Raw genomic sequence first — 11,481 nt, forward strand, 5'->3', positions numbered from 1 at the left:
AAAGCATTTCAGAGCCTAGGTGACACCTTGTATAGTGTAGTTTGAAGGCATATTTCTTTTAGCTATAAGAGCTTTCTTTTGATAGGGTGCTTTTTAGTGTTTGGGAGTATTAGGATGAAATTTTCTACTACTCCATCATTGTTGACAAAGAACTCTCTAGTTGATTGTGATAGATTTTACACCAACCACCACCTTTTTGCATTGAAAGAACATTTTGGATAAAGGGGGCAGTTTTCACTAGAACATACATTGATCGAACAAGTTGACTGATAACACAATTTGCATAAAGGGATCTTGAATTCCGGTCTCGCAAAGTATGATATTTTGATTGAAAACAGTCACTTGCTCACTTTTACACAATATTATCGTTCTTTACAAAAAAAAACACATTCAATGACAACCAGAAATGAAACAAAATTTTGGCTATATGTACATATCTCTACTGTTTCCACTGATTCTGACTAGAATTGGTATAGATATGATACAGAAGCTAGCCTATAATCAATTCCCGCAAGCGATAATAACATTTGATGCGATGAAGAAGAAAACAAAAAGGGGGGAAATTGCAGAGCAGATTGATTCTACAAGCCAAACTCGGTCCAGGTTACGATTGAGTTTGGCTGCTCAAAGATGACACTTTCTTCTGCAGTTTCTCTCGTAGCTGCCTGATCTTGGCATCTACCCTTACTGTAAGACCAATTTTAGTTTTCTGCCTTGCTCTGGACCTCTCCCTCTTCCACATATGCTGGTCCTCCACATCCTTCTTGTAGTATTTGATCTCCTGGATCACATGATGGTCGAGTGGATTTAAGGCTCTCTGGAAGGAGATGTGTGCTAGATAAGGAATGTTGCAGGCAAGAGTGACCAGAAGTGTTGCAGCCCAATACATTGGAGCTGGAGCAAGGGCTTCCAGAAGTATCTGGTAGGAATTTCCGGATATCAAATGCAAGAACGACATGCCGTAGGCAACCAGAAAAATGTACCAAGTGGCAACGCTGCCCCAAACAAAAAGGTGTTGGATCCACGTGAAGTGACTCATTGTTAGAGCAATTTGCAAGTTCACAGCCCAGATAATGCAGGTGAACATGGCTGTTCCAACAGCAACCATGTCAGCTGTCTGACCGTCGGCACGAAAAGATTGATTGTAGAAAATGTGTATGTTAAGGAAATATACGATAATGGATGAGTAGATGCCATTTCCCATCCAACCAAGGATCCTGTACCAATCAAAGAAAAGGTTCCTTGGCCCTTGCTGGTACAATGCAGGGAACTGCAGGAGGGCAAGCCAAGATATAAAACAAGCTGGATGTCCAGAAACAAATGAGCATAATAGAAATTTAAAATTCATCATCATGGAGCCATGTAGTGATGGCACAAACCACACAAACAGAGACAGCAAAGGTGTGAAAAAGAACAATTAGAAAAGTGTACATTGTTGTTTATGAAGTGTGTGTGTGTGTGTGTTAAAGAAAAGGAATACCTGCAAGCATATTTCTGAAGAAACATCCTGTTCAAAGACTCCTAGTGATATCACTGGCAATGAGGTTAAAATGACATTGAATAGTAGCATGTACCAGTCATCATATACAGATTGCCCAGAGAAGCCAGTATATGCCTCGAAATAGAAAATTGTAAGGCCAAAGGCTATGTTCTTATAGAAGAAATAACATATCTGAAGACAATAAAATACAAGAGAGTGAGTGTAAACAATGAAATATAACTGCAAAAAAACATTTGGGCAAGTTATTAATACTAACCATCTGAGCTATCCTTTTGTAGCACCAATGGCCATGGACAACAAGAAGTCTTTCAAGGAAACGGAATTGGGAAATGGAAAAATCACTAGCCATGACGGCCTGAACAAAACTAATAGTTCTTAGTTTACAATGAAGTTATCATACTTTGTGTTGTTTTGATAGATTATTAATAAGTGCCAAGAAAAGGTTAGTCTTTACACATCAAACAAGTGTGATGGCATGTAACAAAACGCACCTGCATTCCTTCTACACCACTAATCCCAACACCAATATCAGCTTCTTGAATCATGCCCACATCATTTGCACCATCTCCTATGGCAAGAGTTGTTTTACCTGTACCCTCTTTAACTAACCGAGTTACCTGAAATAAGAGTTAAGAATCATTAAACTAATAGTTCCAATTGATATTGCACTAGTTACATATAATGTCAAATGTTAAATAAAAATTTTACCAATGCCTTCTGCTTTGGTGAGACTCGGCAGCATATAACAGAAGCACAATCAACTGCCAGACTCAAAAACAGATTCTTCAGGTCATCCTCAAGACAATATGTCAAAGTTTTGCCATCAATGATTAAAGCAAATGCTGCATTAGGATCCTTCTCTAGCTTGATCAGTTGGGAGGCATCATTTATTTGCATCAAAATGTTGTCTTTTGCAGCTTGAGAAGTTATCTTACAGGTGCAAAGATGTGTAAATCGAGAGAATAGAGGGACAAAAAAAAACATAAATCCACTTGTGGTAAGATGAAAACAAGTACCATTGAGTCCCGTGAGGACATGTTATTGCTTTCAAGGTATAAACAGATCTGTTTCATGCCTTGTCTAAGTAAACTACAAGCAAATCTGCAACGGAAATTGAAAGTTTATTTGCGCAGATCAAGTGAATAATTTATAGTTTTTTTATTCATACCCTATGTTAATTGCAGTTTCCATCTTATCCCCTGTAAGAACCCATATCTTGAGACCAGCTTGTGCTAATTTATCTATGCATTGAGGAACCTATGAAAACAATACACGTTCTATTGACTCAAAAATGAAAAAGTCAATCGGAAAGGTAGATAATTACAAGCTTACTCCTTTCTGTAATTTGTCTTCTACAGCGGTGGCACCAACAAGAATCAAATCCTGCTCAATAATGTCTGAAACTCTCTCTAGTTCAGCTTCCCTATCAATCCCCATAGAAGTTTTTGCTCTGAGAAACTCAGCATTCCATGCAGAGTATTCAGATTCCTCAAGAAGCCGGAAAGCCAGCGCCAATGTCCGTAGGCCTGCTTCCCCATATTCATTTAGATGTTTTATAGTATCTGTTTCAAACATTCTTCCATTTTTTGACAGTCTATCCAAGATGATGCTGTTTGGAATAATAGAAATAATCTAATAAAAATATGATAAAATGGATTTGTAGGTAGTATAGCGCACACTAGATGAACTTAGAACATCATCAGAAAATTGAATATGACAGAGTAGCTAAGAAAATTGGGAAAAAACATGTATGTTGAATAAGAGAGTTATCTAATTGTACCTATCAGCACCTTTGCATAAGAGAATAATCTGACCACTTTCATCACGCACAATAATTGACATTCTTTTCCTTCTGCTATTGAACTCCAACAGATTCAAAACCTTGAACTCCCTACAATAAACAGAGAAAAGAAAGTGGGAAAATGACTTAATTACTTAAAATTGCACAGATGACAGGGATACCAACAATAAGTTGATAAAAAAAAAAGATTAAGATAAACCTTTCTATAGTATTCCCAAAAGAAGAATATCTCTCCCTTACAAAGACACTTGATTGAGTCCTCTTAGAGAATTCAAATCCGAATTCACTGGCTGCAACAAGAAAAGTTGCTTCATCTGGTGATTCGGCTTCATATGTAAAACCACCAGTTTTTTCATTTGACTCAGGTATTGCTGTGTGACAGAGAGCAAGTATCTGGAAAAATAGGAGAATGGCACCCACATTAGGCTCCTTAACCCAATTTCCATGCATTAAACGATCATCCTCAAAGCTAAAACCCTTGATTGTAGGCTTTCTTGGCTTCTTAACACAGAAACTTTTCCCATCTACCAATTCAATTTCTGAAGAGCCAAAAGTACCCCATGTATCCTCCCAAATATCTTGGGTGCTGCTTATGTGCTGGTCAGATGTACCTGATGCCTCTGATGCAAAATGCTTTGCAGCAGCAATTTCCACTTCACTAGAACCAACACCATATGACACTCCAGCAATGGAACACCTCAAAAAATCCATCTGGTTGCAAGTTAGAGTGCCAGTTTTATCTGACAAAATAGTCGCAACTTGTCCTAGCTCTTCATTCAAATTCGATGTACGTGCTTGTGCTGGTTTCCCTATCTCCTCATCACACATGTGAACATCATGATTAATGAACTTTACTTGCAAGACCTTCACAACCTCAATTGATACATAAAGGGAGATAGGTATCAAATATCCATAAAGAATAAGAGCAGTGACAAGATGGTAGAAACCCGATAAAGCAGGCTTTGAAGCATTGTAGATATATGAAGTCTTATTAGGTTGCAAATACCACCAGTGTGGCATACCAAACTTTGTCTTGGCAGCATAGCCCATTGAACTGAACAATGAAATCAAGAGAAGAAAGGTAAAGAGAATGTAAATAATCTTATCCATTTTCTTTTCAATTTTACTTCTCTTTGATGGTGAACGGGTTGCATTCTGCATGACTTTGCTATCATGACCAGTAAAGATAACCACCCCATAGACATAAGTTGTATTCCTGAGCTTTGAATCTCTGAGAAGGATCTGACTAGGATCAAGTGCATAGACTTGTTGCTTGTACTCGAAGTTACCTACAAAGGTGTAGAGATTAGGATTTGGATCCTCGCAACGAATTATGGCTGTGAAGTTCTTGAAAACCAAATCATCATCTAGAAGCAGAGTTACTTCTAATGATCTTTTAACCTTCAAATTTGTTTCTCCATCCAAATTCATAGTCTCCGCATAGCATATTCCATCCTCATAACTTGAAGACAACAGGAGCAAGTCAGCAGGGAAGAACTGGTCTTTCTCTACCTTCACAATATCTCCAACACGAAGCTTCTGCCAATGCTTGTAACCGAAGTGCCCCTCTCCCTTATGGACACTGACCTTATGACTATTGATCTTCACATCCTGTATAAACCTTCGCCAGTCTTCTAATGCCTCCTTAGCCATACTGAGCCCAACAACAAATGCCAATGGAGCAATCATACTCACAGCAGAGAAGGGAGTCACTGGGGTGAGAGACAGAATAGCGGCAAGGAGAAAGTAGAGATTGGCAACGCGACGAAATTGCTCAAAGATGGCTTTTGGAATAAAACTGATGATGTTGTACTTGGTAGTGCTGATATAGTTGGTAGGGTACCTCAGAGGCTGCTTTTGGTGTAACTTGGGCTGGTTACAATGAACAACACGAGAGTATCCAGGACCTTGAAGGGAATGAGATTGCTCATCGTCTAATGATACTTGAGGACGGATACAAGAAAAAGTGTAGAGCTTGCTCCATCGAAGCCTATCCTGCCTCCTTCCTCCCGTTGCCATCTCTTGCTGGCTAGGGTTACTATTGCCCTTTAAACATAAAACATTTCCCTCATCTAGAGATAATTATTTCTCTTATTTCCCGAACTGAACAAGATTGCCGCTGTCCGTCACTCGTATAGAATGTTCCTGCTGCCCCAAATCTGGCTGTGAATTGAAGCACATCACTGTACTCCCTTTGATGTAATTTCGAACAGTGAAAATGAAACAGGGAAAAAAATTGAACTAAAATTTAACTCACAAATATGCATTCAAACCAACTGATACCGAGAACGAAAATGGAGGGGAGAGAGATTTGTATAATGTCGATCATGCGACGTCTACCAGGAACTCCACTCCAATAAACTTCAAACTAAATGGAGCACGGGGGAAAGCTGCAAAAATAAAAATTAAAAGGCTAAGCGTTACAGCTAAAAATCGTAACTTTAACCTAAAGCCAGAGGATTTCGCCCAAGTACAAGAGAATCAGCCCCATTCTAGATCAGGGAGGACGACGCTTGACAAGCAGCAAGATCTCAGAGATAAACAGACTCAAAATATCGGCTCTGTATCACTACTTTCCCATTCAGCCAAAATATTAAAAGCAAACAGAAAAAGACGGAAATCCCAAGCACCAAAGACCGACCGCCGCGAAAGGAAACTGACTTAAGAGAAAAAAGAAAAAAAAAAAAGGGATTCAGCTCGTCGCAAAGGGCGAAGTAAACCACCTGCAATCGAAAGCAAAAAAGCAACGACTTTAGGTTGAAAAGCAGAAAAGGTCGTACGCTGCGGAAGCTACTCCAGCGAATAGCATTGGCGAGGGACGGGGATCAAGCGCGATGCTCTTATCGCATTCCTAAAGCACTCCATCGCGAAGGCGAAGGCGAAGGCGAAGGCGACGGCGATTCACAGCGCTGGCATTCGTCGGTTAACTTTTCGGTTTTCTCGCCCTTTTAATTCCAAAACAAATCATAAAAAAGGAAAGCACAGTGTACCTGAAACCCTAATTAAGCTTAATTTGGCAGGCAGCTGGATTTTGTTGACGCGGAACGAGCCGAGCGGTGAACTCTGAAGTAAACGAGAACCACTTGGACTTTACGAGTACGCTTGTACATGTCTGATGCCGAACAGCATCCAGGATAGAGACTCCTCTCTTTCCTCTCATGCGACAGGTGCAGTCTCACCTACGGATAATAACCGTGTCTGGTGCAGGACCAGAGACACGTAATGGAAATGGTGTCAAAGAAAAGTCCAGCAAGAGAACTGGATTCTGTGCGGTACGTCCACGTGTAATCCACTCCCTAAAGTCACCGTACTTTGTGATGCACGTGGGAATCTTGGAGCCGCTTTGCCTCGAAGGCAAAATGATTAAATGTCAATTCATTGATCTCTATTTTTCTGGTTTGGTCAATGAATTATGGCAAATAATCTCACAACGCCCTTGTTTGAGTTATCAGGGTATAGGTGAATTGTTACGACCAGACTTCGAGATCAAGTGACGAAGGTAATTTTTTCACAGATGGTCGTGATCTCGATTTACCTCCTCACAGATGGTCGTGAGGCCGACCGTATGGGGTCGCTAATCACATTAACTCAGAATCAGTATAATTAAATAAGATTGAGCATATTTATAAAAGAGTTATATTCTCATAGATGGACAAAATCAAGTAATACCTTTCATCATGATCAACTATAATTTCTAGAGTTATCTAAAAGGATCGTGGGACCGACCGTGTGGGATCACTAGCATAATTGAGTTAGTTAGTCATAAGACCGATCATATAAAATCGTTAGAGTGGCATATTTCATTTTTTGTTGAAGAATTATCTGAAATTTACTCTGGGGCATAGTTAAGTTGGTTACTACGGAACAATCTGAAGTGGGCAAGGGTCGAAGCATGAAACTATGGCAATGTCCTCTCCGTCCTGGCCAATTGCAGCTTTCGATTTACCTGCTCACAAATGATGGGGTCGGCCGTGTAGCGCCGTTAAGATGACAAATTCCATTTTTTGCTGAAGAGTTATTTGGAATTTATCTTGGAGACATATGTTGAGTTGGTTGGATAGGCAGACTTGCTAAAAAAAAGTGGAGAAGGATCGAATCCCCAGAGCATGGTTGAATTAATGCCCGGAACAGTATTAGCTAACTGTAACTTTCCAATTTACCTCATCATAAATAATCGTAGTGGTCAATTATAATTTTTCGATTTACCTCCTCACATATAGTTGTGATTATCTGAAATTTTATTTGAAATAGATTGTTTTATTTTTATTGTTTTCTCCTCTTGCGTATGTAGTAATGGATGTAGCAAGTATGTTGCAACAGAACGTGACTTATCGTTATTTATAAGTTTGTCTGCTGTTGCTTTGCTCCAGCATTAATTAATTCATTCTGCCGCATCTCTCGTTGTCTTTCAATGTCTCCTTTTGTTCCTTTTAATAAAGCAAATTCCAGAATCTAGTCATTGTTTATCTCTTCACAGATTTTCTCATGGTTTTTTCCCCTCAGATTGTATTTCTCGGGACAGTAACAGTGTGCAATTTAGATTACTTAAACTGCCATTGTTATTGAGATAAACACATAATTTTTTTCTTATATTTTCTTTTGAAAAGAAGCTGTTGATCTTCTCACCAAGTCTCACAAGATGGCACATTCTTTATAGTTGGGATGTGATTTGGAAAGAAAAGCAAAGTAGTGAAACATAATGGATAAATATACCATATCAGTCAAATCAATCAGAACAATTAGATAAAATAAAATTACTTAATTATATATTTAAAATAAAATAACAATAACAATCAACCCTTATCCCATTAAATAGGATTGGCTATATAGATTCTTCCACACCATTAAACTATATTTCCTATTATATAATCATTTATATTTATATAAATTTTATCTTATTTTATTATTATTAATCAAGTCTTTTCTAATCTTCCTCTCCCTTGTTTGATATACACATTTATCAAAATTTTGTATCGCCTAATTGGAGCATCTATTATTCGTGTATATACATGTCTGTATCATCTTAAATGTGTCTCTTAGAGTTTTTTCTTAATAAATGCAATCTCAATTTTTTCTCTAATATTTTTATTTCTTATCTTGTTCATCCTTGTATTTTCGCACATCCACCTTAATATTTTTATTTTTGTAACTATCATCTTCTTTTGATGTGTTCGAGTCATAGTCCAACATTTAGTTCCATACAACATAACAGGTCTAACCGTCATTTTGTAAAACTTTCATTTTAGTCTTAGAGGTACTTTGCGATCATAAGAAAATATGACACTTTCCTCTATTTTAATTATCTTATTATATTATATGTAAGATATCTTTCTCAATCCCTCCATCCTTTTATAAAAATATTCTTAAATACTTAAAGCGTACAGATAACTTGTTATATCTTGTCTTAACAATTATATTATGACGTTTAATATTACTAAATTTAAATTTTATATATTATGTCTTTACTTTTTTAAGTCTAAAATTTTTCACTTATAGCATTTTTCGTCATGATTCAAGAGTTTAACATTTACTCATTCACGTGTCTCATCTACTAAAATAATATTATCTGCAAAACAACACATATATGTTGGGATACAATTAAAGTCCCACATTAAAAATACATGGAAAAAATCATGGGTTTATAAGATGGAAGATATCTCCATTGGTATGAGGTCTTTTGGGTTGAACCCAAGAATAAAACCATGAGGGCTTAGGCCCAAAATGAACAATATCATACCATTGTGAAGATATTTTAATTCCATCGGTACTATCAGAGCCAATGTAGAATTGGTATAGAGGGCCATGGTCTATGTAGAGCCATGTGAGACCCTCAAGAAAAATGAAGAAGGTAGGGGAGGCCCGAACCATGAGGAGAATGGTAGAGGGATTCTCAGTAGGAGGAGTTTGGACCTGGACCATGAGGAGAATGGTAGGAGGGGCTCTCAGTAGGGGGAGTCTGAACTGGACCATGAGGAGAATGGTAGGGGGGCTCTCAGTAGAGGGAGTCTGGACCCGAACCATGAGAAGAATGATAGGGGGGCTCTCAGTAGGGGGAGTCTGGACCTGGACTATGAGGAGAATGGTAGGGGGGCTCTCAGTAGGGGGAGTCTGGACCTGGACCATCCAATGTAGATCTAACTTTCTATTCACTCGTGGGATTCGAGCGGTCCGGGGGGGGGGGGGGGGGGGGGGGGACCACCGCGATTCCTCTCTTCTCGAGAATCCATAACTCACTTCTTGGTCTTTGACCTCCTCAGTCACTACGAGCGACACCCCGATCAGTGCAATGGAATGTGTTTATTTATCTATCTCTTGACTCGAAATGGGAGTAGGTTTGGAAAAGGATCTTAGAGTGTCTAGGGTTGGGCCGGGAGGGTCTCTTAATGCCTTTTTTTCTGTATCCGGACCATGAAGAGAATGGTAGGGGGCTCTTAGTAAGGGGAGTCTGGACCCGGACCATAAGGAGAATGGTAGGGGGCTCTTAGTGGTCATTTGTTTGAGGGGAGGATTGTTGGGATACAATCAAAGTCCCACATTGAAAATACATGGAAAAGATCATGGGTTTATAAGATAGAAGATATCTCCATTGGTATAAGGTGTTTTGGATTGAACCCAAGAACAAAATCATGAGGGTTTAAACATAAAGTGGACAATATCATACCATTGTGGAGATATTTTGATTACATCAGTACTAACAGTATCATGGTACCATATTTTAGATGTATCCTGTGAGTTCATCCATGATTGGTATAAAAAAAATCCTATGAGTTCATCCATGATTGCTATAAAAAAAATAAGGACTTAAAGTTAATCCTTGATGTAACCATATTCTTATAGGAAGCACTTCAGTTAATCCTCCTGAAGTCTTCACTATTATTATTACATCCTCGTACACATCCTTAATTAGTTCAATATACGATATGATAATTTCTCTCTTTTTTAGAATTCTCCATATAATTTTTTTAGAATTTTATCATAAGTTTTTTCTGGGTCAATAAATATCATATGTAAGTTTTGCTTCTGTTTTTAATATTTTTCAATTAGTTGTTTGAAAAGATATATGTAGTTTCTGTTGTCAATCTTTCAGACATAAATCCAAATTGATTTTTGATTACCGTGATCTCCTTCCTTAATCTGATTTTATTACACTTTCTCAAAATTTTATGGTATGATTCATTAGTTTAATATCCCTATAATTTGTATAATTTTCTACGTCTCCTTTGTTCTTATATATATAAAGAAACTAGAGTACTTACCCTTCATTGATCAAGTTTTTTTTACATTTTCAATAGCAAATTGAATAACTTTGTAAGTAATTCAATAACTTATTTTCATATGCACTTGCATATAATCAAGTTTAACAATTTTTCCATTTTACATCCCATTTAAAACTTATTTTACTTCTAAAGTTTGAATCCTATGATAAAAAAATTTAAATTTCTATACTCATTTGACCTAGCTACTTACCTAAGTTAAGTTATTCATCTAAATCTTTATTAAAAAGTTGATAAATACATATTTCATCACTATTTTATTTCCTCATTATTCAATAGTACATTATTATATTTATGTTTAATACATCTTATTTAAATAAGATTTCTTATCTTCCTCTCTCGCATCTTAGCTATTCTATAAATATCTTTTCCCCCTTCTTTAGTATTCAATTTTTTATGTAAGTGTTCATAGGTTTCATATTTTGTTCATTCACTACTTTCTTAGTCTCTTTTTGACTACTGTATATTTTTTTGTATATTTTTTTAAGTTTTGCTCATTCTTACAAATGTATGATACCTTATAGGTTATTCATTTTACCTTTATTTCTCTTATACTTTTTCATTTCGCCATCAAGATTTTGTAAGAACCAATGGAATTAAAATATCTCCACAATAGTATGATATTGTCTATTTTGGGCCTAAGCTCTCATGGCTTTGTTCTTGGACTCTCCCCAAAATACCTCATACCAATGGAGATATCTTTCATCCTTTTAAACCATTGCAACCCAACAATCCCGCCCTCAAACAAAGAACCATAGGCCCCCCTCAAACGGAAAGCCTCTGTTTGATACCTGAATCCTCGACCCACCAGGACTTTTTGTCCCTCGGTCCATCCGACCTACTAGGACTTCTTACCTAGCCGCAACTAGGACTTTTTGCCCCTCGGTCCACCCGACCTACTAGGA

The 11,481-nt window shown here is 37.5% G+C and overlaps 1 protein-coding gene across 2 annotated transcripts; it reads right to left on the bottom strand.

The window, feature by feature from the left end:
• Positions 1-308: 308 nt before the first annotated feature.
• Positions 309-6,180, bottom strand: LOC141844084 (putative phospholipid-transporting ATPase 4). Of its 2 annotated transcripts, none has more exons than XM_074732083.1 (12): positions 6,083-6,180; positions 5,586-5,692; positions 3,502-5,465; positions 3,282-3,392; positions 2,834-3,110; positions 2,670-2,758; positions 2,518-2,602; positions 2,210-2,431; positions 1,993-2,118; positions 1,758-1,856; positions 1,481-1,672; positions 309-1,270 (listed from the first exon to the last, which is right to left on the bottom strand). In XM_074732083.1, the coding sequence occupies exons 3-12, from the start codon at positions 5,319-5,321 to the stop codon at positions 605-607; spliced, it is 3,687 nt and encodes a 1,228-aa protein (XP_074588184.1). In that variant the 5' UTR covers positions 5,322-5,465; positions 5,586-5,692; positions 6,083-6,180; the 3' UTR covers positions 309-604. The 2 variants fall into 2 exon arrangements, with proteins under 2 accessions (XP_074588184.1, XP_074588183.1); XM_074732082.1 differs by having other exon boundaries at positions 5,560-5,692.
• Positions 6,181-11,481: the final 5,301 nt, after the last annotated feature.

The sequence above is a fragment of the Curcuma longa genome, chromosome 13, assembly GCF_044706935.1.
Source record: "Curcuma longa cultivar G26 ecotype Majalengka, Jawa Barat chromosome 13, ITB_CL_G26_1.1, whole genome shotgun sequence".
NCBI classification, from domain to species: Eukaryota; Viridiplantae; Streptophyta; class Magnoliopsida; order Zingiberales; family Zingiberaceae; genus Curcuma; species Curcuma longa.